This window comes from Peromyscus leucopus, chromosome 3 (genome assembly GCF_004664715.2).
Source record: "Peromyscus leucopus breed LL Stock chromosome 3, UCI_PerLeu_2.1, whole genome shotgun sequence".
Classification (NCBI taxonomy): domain Eukaryota; kingdom Metazoa; phylum Chordata; class Mammalia; order Rodentia; family Cricetidae; genus Peromyscus; species Peromyscus leucopus.
This window is the reverse complement of record NC_051065.1, coordinates 55,020,172-55,036,412: the sequence shown is the minus strand read 5'-3', so window position 1 is coordinate 55,036,412 and position 16,241 is coordinate 55,020,172. Positions and strand designations below refer to the sequence as shown.

The following is a 16,241-nucleotide window of genomic DNA, read 5'->3' as shown; positions in this document are numbered from 1 at the left end:
AAGGTTCTCTCCTAAGGCCAGCAGAACAGCTCAGGCAGCTCCTTCCATCCTAGGAGTTTCTCTTTTACAAATGAAGCGGGAGGTCATGCAAACTGTCATCACGCACAGTGGCATTTACTCGGGAGTCACATGGATGAGTTTAACTCTCAGCTCTATGGCTCACCAGCTGTGTGACTCTGGGCAAAATAATTCGTCACTGTGTGCCTCAGCTTTCTTCTGCATAAAGTGCATTGGTAACAGTTCCTTTCATGGAGGGTTTTAAGAATAAGGTCAGGTAAGAGATCAAGGATTCAGCACAACTCTACCATATAAACATGTCTTACTTACCATTTCATCATTATTCTATCACTGTCTACCTTAACAAAGTAGAACCAATCCAATTTTAGAACAAGTTCCAAATTTTAAAATATTCATAAAATCAAAATTTATTCCTAAGTCAAAATACTTAACATTAATTTCAACATCTTCTAGGGTTTTGTTTTTTTGTTTTTAAATGTCTGCCTCTACCTTCCTTATAGTCAGTCTTATTAGGCATTTAGTTATATCTGCACAAAATCTAAACTCTTTGAAACAACTCAAAAAGCTTCATTATTTGTAATGCAGGCATTCAGTAAATGTTGCCTAAATTTATGGAACTGGATCCAGAATGATCGGAAGTAGTTACTTTCAAAAGATGTAACAGAATTTTTCCTAAATTAACAGTTAATAATAAGCATGTACTGAGAAACAGATACTACCCTAGGAGCTGGGAACTTCCCTGTGAACAGACAAAGACAGAAGCTCATGAGTTTATCATAGTGAGTAAGGAGAGCATGGATGGTGGAAGATAAATGATGAAATAATAATACTGAAAAGGTAGACAGGACCCAGTCATGGTGCATCTCAGAGACCACAGGAAATGATTCCAATCACATCAGAACACATCCCACAGAGAATCACCTGAGCCATGACATGAACTAATTCACATTCTTTATGAAAACATGGAGGCCACTATGTATAAAGAGCACTGCACAGGGGTCTGTGCAGGGACAGTAAGAGATGACAGTTCCTGACTGGACAGTGACTGGACAGCAGAGAGGGGTCCGAAAGGATACATTAAAAGCATTGACAAGATCGGACACCAGCTAGATATAAAGAGCAAGGAAAACAGAAAACAGAAATGCAGCTCCATTTGGAGGTTTGATCATCTACTCTTTCCTGGAAAAGATGGGCGAAGCAGCAGGTCTGTGAAAGAATAAATGGGGTCTGGGGGCCGTTAAGTTGGATATGTGCTTGTCTTTCATCTGTGTTAATTAACCATGACGACTGTTCAATGCTCCTACTAAAAAAGCAGCTTTGAAAAGACAAAAACTGTTCCTGTTAAGATAAGTTATATCAGAAGTCAAGTTCTATTTGTCAACTTAATGGTCAGCTTGAGGGTCACAACTGCTCCCCGGGACAGTGGCAAGTGCCAACAGTTCATCTTCCTCACTTTTACAACCTGCAGCCAAATAAGCCCTTTCAAATAAACTTCAAAAACTCTTGGTCCCAAAGCATTCCCTCCCATATTGTTCTTCTTGCCATTTCACAGTCAAGAGCATGTCCAGTCATCTTCTGGGCAGTATCAAGAACAGTGGGAGAGGACCAGGGATACAGCCCAGTGGGGAAGCTCTTGCCTGGCACACATAAGCTGGGTTCTGTCTCCAGATGAGAAGGAAGAGAGGGGCTGGACACACAGCAGCTTCTTGGTAATTATTTCATGGATAAGTACACAGGTGGAGCTAGAGGAAGGTGAGGGAACAGAAAAAGTACTGGGGGTCTCTTTAGCTGTTCTTATCCAAAAAGACCTATAGATGAGGCTTACAATTTCTCTATGGATTCCATTTAATAGAATTTTCACAACAACTAAATCAGACTATAACAAACTACATCTTTTGTAGAAGCTTAAAAAAATTACTAGAAAATATAAACATTTGAGGTATTTAATAATTCAGTGCAGCTATCAGAAGCAATAAATGAGTATTTTCTAATTTCAGGGGTTCTTTCTTCCCCCCACCCCCACCCCCAGGGGTTTTCTCAAAAAAAAAAAGTATTTACTAAATATTTACGCCTTAATCTCCAATATTTCTACTATCAAACCATTTCCCACAAAAGGTGAGAAGTAGCATTCTGAAGCTAGCGGAGGGTTTAGGAGTTGAATGAAAAAACAAGTTTTCTTTCACAAAGTGCATTTAACAACACAGCCAAACGTTTAAAAGAGACTCTTGATACTGATTTCTAACACTCACCCTAGAAAGCTGAACATCCAAACACCAACAGACAAGGGAGCTGAGCTTGACTAGAGTCATCTTTCCTACTTAGGTTCTTTTTAATGAGAGCCCCTAAAATAAGAACGCTGCCATACCTGAAGCACCATAAATACTGGAATATCGCTGGGACTTAGAGCCAGACGGAGAGGACTCCTTCATCCGGTCGATCACATTTTCTGAAAGCTGCAAAAGGAACATCAGAATGGAACTGATGAGACAAAAGCAAAGACAGAGCACTAACATCCAGGCACCCCCATCTGCATCACTCTGTAACGAACGGCCTACTCATTAGACTCGCACAAACAGCTGTAAGACTGCTGTAGAACTAACTGCACAAGCAAAAACAGTTTTCAAACTCCAAGCCACACCCCACAGCACTGCTCCTTTATTTCCTCTAATATACTAGTAAGTGTTTATGCAAATAACATTTCTTGGTTTGTGTGGTGCTCTAAGTTATAGTCTTGGAGAAATGTCAACCACCAAAACTCCCTCAGTATTTTTCCAGTAAATATTTAGTAAATACACATGTATGTGTGCATGTATGTATGTATTAACAGACCTCAGTTCACTCCTTCCTCCCTCCCTCCTGTTCAAGGCTAAGAACACACAACTGCTTTCAACAGCTTTGATTAGGCACTAATTCTGTACCAAGAATAGGCTAGACTTGGAGGATTCATAAGATCAAGCTGCTAAGAGAGAAGTAGAATAGAGACAAGGCATTTAAGTATGCCATGAAAGGTGCTCCCTGACTCTGCCAGCCTGGAATGGAAGTCTACAGTAACACAATGGGCAGCATCCAGCCAGGCTGCAGGGACAGGGCTCAGGGAGAGAAGACTCATGGCGGAAAGATGAACAGAACTCAGAAAGAGAAAGTGACAAGGCAAAGAAACCACACTGAGTGTGGACAAGAAATGGGGTTGCCACCACTAGACCTCCAAGTGGAGAAACCAAGCAAGTTGCTGGCAATAGGCCAGAGGCTCTGGGGAACACTCCAGCCTGCAGATTTGAGTCACCAGCCCCATGGTCACTACAGCATTATCCTTCTGTGTTTTCTTAATAGTGCTTACCAATGTCTGACAGTTCCTTGCTTCCTCTGTCTTTCCCACTACAGAAAAAGATGGCAAAAGAGCAAAGGTTTGGTGTCCTATCACTATATCCCCACACTCAATAACCCTGGAAAATACAATGGTTAAACAACTAATGAGCACTATAAGAATGAATGAATGAGCGTAGTGAAAGAGGAGACACAGAAAAAATAGTGGGTATTTCAGATTTTAAAACTTCTAGTAAACACGCTTGAGGTTAGTAAACTAAGTTTCAGGGGGCAATAGGCACTGAATATTTTAGCAGGGTAATAACATAATCTGATTTACATTTCAGAGATCACCCTGGCTACAGCACAGACAACAGATTGAAGCAGAATAAGAACAGAAGAAGGACCCCTGGAGGAGACTAAAGGACCAATTAAGAAGCTATTAAGCATATGTCCACACAAAGCCTTGCACAGAATGCACGCAGAGGCATTATTCATAATAGCAAGAGTGGAAACAAACAAATGGCTATTTACTGGTGAACAGATAAACAAGCATTCTATAGCCACAGAACAGAATACAGTTCAGTAATAAAGAGGAATGAATAAAGTTCCAGTAAAAGCTACAATATGTACAAACCCAAAAATCACAAAGCTGAGTGGAAATGACCAGACACCAAAGGTTACATACTACAAAACTACTTCTTTTTGTTTTGAGATGCGTGTCTCACTATGTAGCCCAGGTTAGCCTCAAACCTCCTGCATCCACCCCCCAAGTGCTGGGATTACAGCTGTAGGTTACCATGTTTGGCCACATTGAGTCTATTTATCTGAAACATCCAGAAAAGACAATTCGAGCATCAATAAACAAAGTTGCCTCAGGCAGAGATGGGAGTTCGGATTAACTGAAAAGGACTCAAGACCTTACTCCGATTATGAAAATGTCCTTAAAAGGTCACTGCATAACACAGTGGTTATTTTAGGAACTATTGAACTGTCTAATTAATCCAAGTACATTTGGAGGCATGTAAATTATTCTATAATGAAGTTGTGGGGAGGGGTGCTATTTTGTTAATACAATAGTTAATATACTGAAAAGATATTTAGGGCCTTGCATGGTAGCACATGCCTGTAACCCCAGCACCATGGAGGCAGATAAAGGAACAAGAGTTCAAGGCCAGTCTGGGCTATATGAAAAGACTGTCTCAAAAATAATTCATGTCTACAGGGTATGTGCGATCCGAAATTGCTACAATGGACTTAGTGCTTACTGCATGTCATCTCTACCCTGGTGCTTTACTCATCCAATCCTTAACAAGCCTGTGGGGGAAATAGTTACATTATATAAGTGAGTGAAAAATGACTGCCAGACAAATACCAGGTCCCAAATCATTCTCACAGCAGTGAAGCTGGGGTTCTAACTCAACAAGTCCAAGTCTCAAGGTCAACATCCAATATCCCTCTCCAGCACACACTCAACATCTGATAAGACATGGGAGCAAAACAGAGGTCAGCGAGGACCCTGGGGCTTCTGGCTCAAGTAGCAGGGTGATGCCCCTCCATCTTCCACTTCCTCTGCTCATCACTACTATCTGGCCTTCACTCTCAGTGTACCTACAAAAGCATCCTGGTGCAAGGCATCAGTGAGTGGCATTCACACTTGTATTTACATCAACTGGTATATATTTGTAACACACCTTAACTATATGGCTTCCATCCAGCACCTGACCCCACCCCGTCATCACTGCCCTCTTCAAGAATCCAGGGCCTTTCTGACCTCTCACCACACTGTTTTTCTGAGGGCTCTACCTAGCCAAGTCTCATGTTCTCCCAGGCTTCCCCTGCTGCCTGGTCTCAGGGCCACAGGACTTCCTCTGTTCTTTGCCCTCTCTATCCGTCTGTGTGCTCTTGGTATCCTCAGCCAATCTCTTAAGTTTCCCTGCCTCAGTCTCTCTAATGCAGGGTTGACATATGTGCCACCACATCTGGCCAAGCCCTCCTTAACTGCTGGTGATGAACTCATGAATTTTAACCCAGCACCCTGAAAACCAGGATTAGATACACTTTACTTACTAAACAGCTGACCTCAAACAGACAGAAATACCTCAAACCCAACATGCCCAAAATGGAACTTGGGTTTGTCCAACTTTCTTCCTCCCAATTTCCTTTTACCTAGTTAACATCTGCCATAACTCCATTTGGAATTTCAAATCAGAAAAGGGGTCACTTTACCTTTAACACTTACCTCAACTTATTTTCTTAGCCATGACTTCCTTAAGCCCAAAATATCAACTGAACTGTTATCAATTCTTCCCACATCTCACTTCTCATTTGGTGATAGCTAATTCTCCAACCTTACCTTCTGGTTTCTCCCGTTATACTTCACACTCATGGGTTTCCCCACACATAGGTGGCTGTTTGTTATCTCTGCCACCATTCCTTCCCACCAGACCCCCTAAGAAGAAGTCAACATCCAAAAGCAATCACTCACCAAACAAATAATTCTGCATTCAATTCCAACAATGTCTGCCTAGCAGAGCTATGGTTCCTCGTGCCCACTACATCTAACACAAACACTCCAGTGACAAAGAGTATTTCCCCTTTGTGCTGAAACTCTGCCTTTCCATGACACTGAGCTCCTATATATCACTGAGTCATTCATCTAACAAATATTCCACACACCAAGTATTAAATCAGGGCCCTCTCGGGATACTTATGTGAACTGTCTACACCTTAACAGGTACTTCTGTCTCAGGGCCCAAAATAAAGTAGAATGAGATGGGAAAGGAAAAACAGCTCAAGAATTGTGCTCTTTAGAGAAAAAGGCCATTACTCCTTTCTTAGAGGACCCGGCAAACTAAGAAAGGTGTGTACCAAGAGGCTTTGTATCCTGAGACACCAGGGCCAGATGCATCTTTTCTTGTTGCTTTATTTTTTGTTTCATGATTCTAGCAGTTGAGCCCTGGGCCTCCAGCCCTATCTACCTCAGAGCTTCATCTCTAGCAGCCTCAGCTACATATTTTTTATTGTTTTTCTGTTTGCTTGTATTCTTTTGTTTTTTGAGACAGAGTATAAAGTAGCCCAGGTTAGCCTCAAACTCACTATGTAGCTCAAAGTGATCTTCAACTCCTGAACTCCTGATCCTTCTGCCTTCACTTCCCATGCACTGGAAGACAGACAAGTGCCCCAAGTCTGGCTCCATGTTTCCTGACAGCAGCTGCCGGGTAAATTTGAAATGTATCCACAAAGGCGAAAAAGCTTTGTTAACACGGACTCCAGTCCTCTCCATTCCCAGGTAACCCTGAGTAACATGCAGTTACAGGGAGCACTGAGACCAGTAGTGACCGCCCCAATCTCCAGGCACATGCTCTTGCAGCAGTATACCTCATCAATTTCTCCATATATAATAAAAGCATACCATTTCCTCTTACAAGAGAAAAATAGGCCTTCATTTCTGAAGCTCAGAGCTATTTTAAGTGATATGTATTATAAAAATAACATACATTACATTAAGTGATATAAAATACATTTAACTCATACATATCATGTATTTTATAACAACATATTAATGTTTCAATATATTCTACATAACTCTATATAGCTGAGGCCAGAGCTTGACAGTACAACACTTGCCTAGCACACACAAAACCCTAGGTTTAATTCTCACAAACTAAAAATAAGAAATAAAAAATAAACCACTACATATTACATATTACCATCACCACAAATACTGCAAAGTACAATATACACTATAATACACATCCAATATAGCATATTATAAAGCCAGTACATAAAGTTCATCAGTTTATGTAATTTATATGTGCAGTAACTTTCACATTTTTAATTTACATTTCTATATTTCAACCCAAAATCAAAGACCCACAACATTAAAATCATGTATAACTATAACTGGTCAGACATGTTAGCTAAAACTCACTCGAGTTTTACTCAGCTATAAACACTGGCCTGTATTTTCTAAATACTCCATCTACTTCCCTTCAGAATGTATACTGACTATTTCTACAGCAACTATGAAAGTCCTTTCATTCCCTCTAGCAGTCTCAAGACGTCACCCTTCAAACAGAAAGAGCTGGCTCAGAAAATACAAGAGGCTAGCTACCTCACTTCCTCTGTCTGGGAGGTGGAAGTTTTTAGCCACTGGGGTAAATGGGGATTGTAGTATGTACACCAGAAACTATCTGGTAGGGCGGTTATTCACACAGCCATAGGCACAGATTTTCTCTCTTCTAGCTTATTCTCACTACCGGGGCCTACATGGAGCTCATCTCCACATGGGGCTGAGGACAAGGTCTGGAGTTCTTACCAGCAGCGGTGTAGGTCCTAGGAGGAGTGTACAAGTGTTGGGTTTTCTCTCCCTATGCTTTTGGGGGCACAGGAGTACAAATGTCTTTCAACCCAGCAGTAAGTATTTGTTAGCCTTTTGTTGCTTTTGTGGTTTCTCTGATACCTCCACATTGCTACTTAGTGTCATTCTAACTCCAACCAAACCATTTATTTCTCAATGTAGGTTCTGGTCACATGCAGTCACACATATGTCCATGTTGCTGATTCAGAGCCGCCTGCATCTGTTCTTCCACAGCTGAGTTCTTGGGCCTTTGAGGTGCACAGGTAGTACCGGCAGCCCAGGGCTGCCATCCTCCTCAACTTGAGCACTGTTACTTGTCCCAGCTATATATACAGCAGCCAGGCTCTACAGGCTGAGGCAAGCTCAGGTCTCACCTGATCTCCTCTGGGAAGAGGCACTCACTTGTGAGGGAGCAGACAAGATTGAAAGATGCTGGCCAAGGTCATACACAGCCCACAGCTGTAGAACAGTGGGGCTCTTCTCTGTGACAAAAACTGACCCAAAGTTGGGCAGAGGTGGGGGGGTCAAAGGTACAACATAAGCTTCAGGAAGAGCTGGACAAGCCACCTAAGAAGAGGAAACTCTCTGGGTACACATTTGTCCTTAAAGAGGGCACTTCCTTCCAGGAAAGGCGCAAAGCTACACAGAGAAACCCTGTCTTGAAAAACCAAAAAAAAAAAAAAAGAGGGCACTTCCATTAGAAGAACCTTTTCCCACCTGCCGACCATTTGCTGACCGTACCTGCTCTTCCAGCCTCTGGAATCTCCATCTGAATACCAAATGTGAAGCAATACCCCTCACACATCACATATTGATGCTACAAACTACACCCAGAGGCCCCTGGACTTTGGAGTTCATGGATTAATTCAATGTAAACAAAACTGTGTGCTCACTATATTGTTGGGGCAGAGTCCATACCTTACAAAACTCACAGTGGTTTATATATCAAAAGAACCACAAGTACACTAAGGGTGATCAGGAGAAGCAGGCCTGTTTACAAAATCAGCTGGCCTTGCCCACCTATCCTATTCAAAGACACTTAAGCAGGCAGAGCTTGGCCACCGTTTGACTCACAGCATGGGCTCCACAGAGCACGATGTATATCATCTAGTCATCTCACTTATCTCCTCCCACTCACTGTTTGGTCTGATCCAAAATTTGTACAAACATGCCACCCACTAATCCAGAACTCAGTATGTTTTTCAGACACAAGAGGATGAGTACAAGGAACAAAGATAGTCTTCTGCTATCAGAGGGGGAAACTCAAGTTATCTTTGAGAGGTAAAGGCCGGAGCCACATGACACAGAACAGTTCACAACTGAAGCCCTAATGGTTTTTCTTCAGATGTTTCTTATCAAATTTATTTAAGAAACACAGATGCAATTTTCTCTCTTGGTTTGCCCTCCAGGGAAGAACAGGTCATTTTCTGTGAACACTGGTTCCCCACTACCTTTTTAAGACAAAGACACTCAAATTGTCAATTCTCCCATTTACAGAAGAAAATGGGGTGGCAGGGAACACACAGACTCATTTCTGTAAGCCATGTGTCATTTTCAGTTCCTATTTAGCTTGTTACTTGTGTTCTGAATCCTAGGAAACTTAAGATGGCCCAAGACACTCACAGAACCTAAAACTGAAACTACAGGCTATGGCTAACCAAATAAATGTATAATTCTGGCTAACACACTCTCTGCAGAAACCTCTCCAGCACCCCACATTAAGAAATCTCTTCATTTAGGGGCTCTTGACTGCCAACATCTCCCAGAGCACATGGTGTGTTTCATGGCATGCACAGAGCTCTGACTGGCTCCTGTGAACGTCAGCTTGCAGCTTCAAGGCCAGCTACAGAGATCCATTATGCCAGAAATGATGATAAGTGTAACTCTGAAAATGATACTCATTGAAGTTGACATTTGCTCTGGAAGAGTCCACTCACAGCTCTGATGCTTTAGATAAATTTGTGAAAGACGGGGTCCTGAGCACACTTTGTAAGCAGGCACAGTAGGTGGACCCAAAAATCCTATTAAGCACAAGTGAGTACTAAAAATGCTTGTTTTTCTATCACTAGAAAATTTGAGACTTAGAGAGAGTACAAGGCAAGAGAGAAATCCTTCATCCAGTCCATACAAGTAGTTTCCTACGCAAAACTGAAGCCAGGGATAAGAGTACAGGCTATTTTACAGAGGGCAGAAAAATACTAGCAACTGCTCAGAATAAAGGAAAAAGCAGGACTGTGTATCTAATACCATGAAAAGCAGTGCCTGCCAGCAAGAAGAAACTGGAAACTTGACATTGTAAGTAGGTCCTTTAAGTGCAAGCTATAAGCACCTCAGCAAGAAAAATATGGAGACTCATGATCTATTAATAAACTCGGCCTACTTAGTGAATTTTCTGTTGCTCACTAAATGCTACTCTTTCTATATTAGGATAACTGAAGATGAAATTACTAATCTCATCAATGGAACAGAATGCAAACTAGTTTCCCAGGGATAAGTATTGAATTATTGGTATACTCTTATTTTTCTTAACTGATGATCCTAAACATGTCAAGTTGCATTAGCCTGTGAAGTCCAAAACTGGGGTTTGGGGCTCATCTGTCCATGTTTTAACAACTGCCTAAAGACAAAGCCTTGCCTATATGCTGAGAATACTGCTCTCATGCCTGGAGAGCAAACAAGATGACTGTTCGGAGCCGAGAAAGAGCAGCGAAGAGAGATTTACAAGACTCAGACAGGGAATGGACAATCTCAGGCTCCTTGCTCGCCCTGTAGAGTCTCTCACGGGCACAGCATGCTCTCCTGTTGAGTTATTTTGTGGTCTCATAGGTTTAAGCTTCAGCTCTCCTGAGGAACTCCAAGCTACCACTGTAAGTGCAAACATTGACAAAGCACTTAGACACAGGGCCAGGTACACACACGCCACATTCTCACTAAGATACATTTGCATGGAAACAACAGATAGGGAAATGCACTCAAAGGTGACTTGTCCATGCCCTAAGCTATACTAAATCCTACAGAGCAAAGATCTGAACCCAGGTTTGTGGGATCCCGATGCACTTTCGAAGAACTCCAGAATTTTAAATGTGAAAGGAACTCTATCATACTAATGACCACTTTTTATTTATAAATCTACAAAGCAGGCTGGGAATATAGCTCAATGGTAAAGTGCTTGTCTAGCACATGGAAGACCTAAGTTCAATTCCCAGCACCACAAAATAGTAGTTAATAATAATAGTAAACGAAAAGTCCACAATTCATCACGAGTTTTACATACCTTATCCTCTGACCCTAGCCAAAGGATGTGATAACATTCAGACTTATGGATGTGTCATCAGAAAGGTGACTTGTCCAGAGCCACAGACTAAACATGTCAGCTTAATTCCAAGTTGGTTTTCTCCTGTGCATGACCTCAAGGAACCCAAAATGACCTCCAAGTCCTCACAATTCAACAGCTTACCGGTTTTGGAAGAAACTGCAACAGGCTACGTTTGTTCTCAAAAAATTGACAGTAGCAAGAAGTTCATATAAACTCAGAGCTGCATTGCATGAGTTGGCTGTTTGAAACCTGGACCTTATGCAGGGACACTTGGCTCAGTCTGGGAGGAAGGGACTGGACCTGCCTGGACTGAGTCTACCAGGTTGATTGCAGTCCTGGGGGGGGGGGGATTTGCCCTGGAGCAGGTGGGAATGGGGGGTAGGCTGGGGATAAGGGGAGGGTGTGGGAGGGGGGAGAATAGGGGAACCCGTGAACCCCTGGCTGATATGTAGAACTGAATGGTATTGTAAAATAAAAAATAAAAAAAAGAGCTGGAAAAAAAAAAAGAACAACAATAAAAAAAAGAAATTAAAAAATAAATAAATAAATAAATAAATAAATAAACTCAGAGCTGGAAAAGAGAGAGACCTGAGAGATGTACTTGGCTCAATCTGAAGAGGAGAAAACTGAAAAAAGCTCGGGACATTAGTCTGTCCTTGAAAAAGACAGGAAGTAAAGACACCCGGCCAAGGGCATTTGCAGAAGAGTGGCGGCATACAAACCAAAACGAGGCTGCGGGCCTGGACTGTAACAACAGAGATAAAATGTATCTGTGTGAAAGGCAACTTACTTCAAGTTGTGTGGCTGAAGGGCATGGTTTTAAAAAAAAAAAAAAGTTTGCAAAAGTCTTTTAAAACAATCTCACTACTCGAATCCAATACCTGTCCCACTGTCAGCCTATCACTCAACATCACCCGATATTTTATCTAAATCTCTATGCTGTGGCCAAATTCTCTTTCAATTTTGTTTTGTGCCATTGCTGTGTCTGTACTGACACATGAGGACATGCATGTACTTACACATTTCACATTTTCCTAACCAAGTCTCAACTGAGACATTTTTTTTTTTTTTTAAGGTTTCACTCTCTGGTGTGGAACAGTCAAAGCCTAGCGACAACTTACTTTTTTTTTTCCATCTCTGTATAAAACTTGTTTGTAGTAATTCTGATCTTACTACAAAAAGTACCAAATAGACCACAACATAGCAAAGAATGTGGCCTTGTAGTTCTATCACTGATTAGTATAGTGAGAATTGATGGTCACAGACCAAAAACTCAGTTCAACAGTTTGGCGTTTCTATCAGGAAAACTTTAATAAGTTCTTTTCAAAGTAACAAACTTCAGAGGGCAAAGTTTTTAAACACTTGAAATCTTTTTAAAGTTTTATTTCCTTGTAACAAATGCTAAAAAGTTTCTTACACAGTTAACAGATTAATCGTAGCTGTGTAAAAACAGTAGAGGGAAAATATGAAGTACCCTAAAACCTTCTGAAACCATTGGGGTGCTTTATTTACTAGGTACAAGTGTATTTTCCAAACCACGACGCTCCAAAGTCAGGTGCAGAGGATGTTAATGAAGTTAGTGCCGGTATACATACACCCTAGAGAAAAATTAAATTTTTAAGTTCATGTATCAAGTGCACGCAAAGGGTGTTTAAAAAGTCTCTACAACGTATCCCTCAGAACCGACTGTCTTAGTCCTACCAACCTTGAAGAACTGCAACTGACCTCTGCCCCTATCAGGCTGGCAGACAGTAGGCCTGTAGTAACTAGGCCTGGTTCAAAAACTTGGGCCAACAAACCACAGGGGCGGTACCTGGGAAAACAGGTGGAAGGGAAGGAGCCAGAAGCCAGACGTTAGCCAGCAGAGCCAGGAATGACTTGAATGCATAAGTGTATGTATGTGTTGGGGAAACGGGTGATACGATACCATCACGAGTGGCACTGAATGGCATTAAGGGTCATCCTTAAAACGCCAATTCACCCTGAGAGAGAGATGTGCGTGGAAAAACAGGGTTCGGGTCCTGAAGAGGAGACACACAGACCGGCACAGTGAAGCAAGAGTTTCAATTAAGCCCTGCAACCAGTGAGCAAGGACGACGTGGTGGCCCGGCAACCCTATCTGCCCCAGCAAGGTGCCTGGCGCCTGGCACACAACCAAGAACTTTCTCTGAATGGACGTTCCGAGTCTTGAAACTATGTGCTTCTTCTCCGAGACCCAGACTTCTAGCGGGACAACAGCGCGAGCCGAGAGCGGAGAAGGCAGGTGCAGCGGTCCCAGGCACGTCTCAGCGTCGGGGTCCGAGTTCAGGGGCTGCCCTCCGCCCGCCCACGGCACTCACCCGGATGCCCTTCACCACGGTGATGTTCTCGTTCTCGTCCGCCTCGAAGGTGACCCGGCGGGTGCTGGCGGTCCCGCCCATGGCTCCTGCTTCTGTCCCCGCAGAGTCTGAGCGTGGACCCGCGAGCACGTCAGGACCCACGCGCACACCTGCGCGTGAAAGCCCAGGAACCCTTCCCTTGCCCGGCGGGAGCAAGGCCACGACCCCAAGAAGCAAGGAGAAGGCGCCGGTCCCAAAAGCCCGCCTCCTCCGGTCACGTGCCAGGAGTAGAGCGCCTCGGGTTGGCCCGAGAGGCAAGCCTCCCGCCTCTTCTAGGTAGACGCTCCAGGATTGGTGGGCTTAGACCCGGATGCTATGGCAACAGGTGGTGCTTAACAAAGTTTCCGGAGCCTCTGAGAGTAGTGGGAATTGTAGTCTTGATCTGGCGTGGCTGGTGTTGTGACCATCTGTTCTTGCTGCAGAGTTTGCTAGGGGATCAGAGCATTCTGGGAGTTGTAGTCTTGACGGCCCAGCGAGCTCTAACGGGTCTGCTATCAAGGAAGTTTGTTCACCCAACCATTTGCAATTGACTGTAAGTAGGCAGTGGCACTCCAAACAACTCAAAGCTAGATGTGGGAGATGCATCCCATAAACAAGAAATTCTTAACATTCTTATTCTCAAACCTCTGTCACTAAACTTACCATTTTGCCATTACCATTTTGCCACTTAGTCTTAAACTTTTAGGAGCAGAGACTACATTTGCTTATGTTACTATTTCATGGCCTATGTATTTGTTCAGCTATGTGAAGTGAAACTTTCATTGTTAGGGCTTTCAAATATGCGTACGAAAATATACAGGAAAAAAATTATTTACACCAAGCTTGCAGGCACAACAGTATTTCCCACGTTTGTGCCTCCCCTGCACCTTCATAAGTTGGATCACCGAACGATTAGGCAGGGAAAAGTAATCGCCAAAGATGGCATAAATTCGTGGAGGAATTAATGCGTCATTAGACAAAGTTGAGATGATCTATTTTGGAAAGTTTCTACTTCGGTACTTTGCCTTCATGCAGTCTAAAAAAAAAATTAGGTTATCCATGTATTTCGTTTTTGTTTTTAATTTTTTGTTTTTGTTTTTTGTTTTGTTGTTTTGCTTTGTTTTTGCTCAACACTGCTGCTAAAAGTACAGTATGATCTTAGATTTACAGAGGCAGATAAATACTCTTTAGAAGTTAGATGGGTGGGGATGTGGATGTAGGTCAGTTGTATGTGCAATGCAGAGAGAGCCCTAGCTATGTGGGGGAGGAGAAAGGAACAGGAGGAAGAAGGGGGATGGAGGAGACTGGAAGGGGAAGAGAAAAAAAGGAGGGGGCAGAAAGGAGAGGGGGAATGGGAGAGGACAGATAAACATGGATACTTTTTTCAGTTCGTCCTTTTCTGCATTAAGAGCCACAGAACACAGCATACCATAGTATCCTCTTAGGTCAGACGGATCCGAAACATTAAAGAAACATGTTTGAGCTTCAGTTATTTGTCATTATGTCAGAATCTGCACAGCAGAAGCTTTTTCTCTCCCATTCCAACATCCCTGATCAGTAGCACAGTGTCCATTTCATCTCACCATGCCGTCCTTTCAACATATGTGCATCTAAAGCACATTACATTATCTCACAGTTTTGAGGCTCTCTGCTCCTTTACTTGTCCTCAAGTTATATCACGGTTAAACATTCTTCTGCAGGGAGCCCATACACCCACGGACTGTCATTCCTTACAGTGGGTCGTCCCCCTCCCGGAACACAACCTCACTTCTTACAACATATACAGCATGTACTGGGGATGCTGCATATAACAGTTGCTCAATAAATACTTACAAAATGAAAGGCTTCCATACGGAGAGCAGAGAGATAAAAACACCACCTGTCAACAATGAAGAAAGCCAAGCGTGAGGAGGAAGTGGGGGCCTTCAGTTAGGGAACAAAATGCATTTCAGTGGTCTTCTCAGCAGAGGTTCCAAAATGCTTTTAAACTCCTAGTGCATTTCAAACAACACCCTCCAAATAACAATAGTAATATTAATAATAATAATAACAATACATCTTATTTGGGGGAGAAAATACCTACAGTGACAATATTATTCTCCCCGTGTCAATTTCAAGGCCCATAATTTCTACCATCTCTTCCTGAACTGTGGAGAACCAGTGGCCTTCTCTTCTCCCTGACTATAGCTTTCTCATGATCATCTAACCCAAAGGCAACATTTATTAGCCAGAAATGTAGGAAGTAGAATGCAAAACTTGGAAAAAAAAAAAAAAACTCAACTTGAACCACTCAGATTCTCTCTCCCTTTTCTCTATTTTTGGTATCACTTTCTCAAGTTTAAATGTGAAATTCGCAGCGTACCAGAAGAGAAGAGGAGCAGCTCGGGTAATGTGTCTGAACAGAGAAGCGTCACGGCAGACTACAGAGGGGTGAAGCAGGAACCGTAAGCAGAATAAAAACATCCAGATGGAAAGAAAAAAGTCAAACTGCCTCTGTCACACATGACGTGATCTTATAAATAGAAAAATCCCAAAGAATCTACTAAAAAAGGAATTGTTTTTAAAGTTCAGCAAGGTTGCAGAATATATGATCAAAGTAAAAGCTCCAGTGTATCTCTATACACTGCAACTAGCAAGCCCAAGTGAAATGAACGCATCAAATCCATCAGGAATAGCATCAAAAATAGCTCAAATGTCCACTTACTGATAAATAGATGAACATGACGCAGCATTTCCATATAATGGAATAGTATTGGATAATAAAAAGGTACAAAGTACTGGCATATGCTACGACACCGATGAATCGACATATTATGTCATAACATGGAGCTGTGCCAAGGGCTACAGAGAAGACTCAGTAGTTAAGTGGCCCCGGTAGTTTGCA

At 42.5% G+C, this 16,241-nt stretch overlaps 1 protein-coding gene across 2 annotated transcripts in view; it reads right to left on the bottom strand.

Annotated features, from left to right (window-relative positions):
* Chchd3 (coiled-coil-helix-coiled-coil-helix domain containing 3) overlaps positions 1–13,591 on the bottom strand; it is a 278,523-nt gene extending 264,932 nt beyond the window's left edge. For both annotated transcript variants that reach the window (XM_028866156.2, XM_028866157.2), the window contains exons 1-2: positions 13,340–13,591; positions 2,384–2,471 (exon numbers count right to left, since the gene is read on the bottom strand). In XM_028866156.2, the coding sequence (XP_028721989.1) occupies positions 2,384–2,471; positions 13,340–13,420 (169 nt within the window). In that variant the 5' untranslated portion in view covers positions 13,421–13,591. The remainder of the gene's footprint in view (positions 1–2,383; positions 2,472–13,339) is intronic.
* Positions 13,592–16,241: the final 2,650 nt, after the last annotated feature.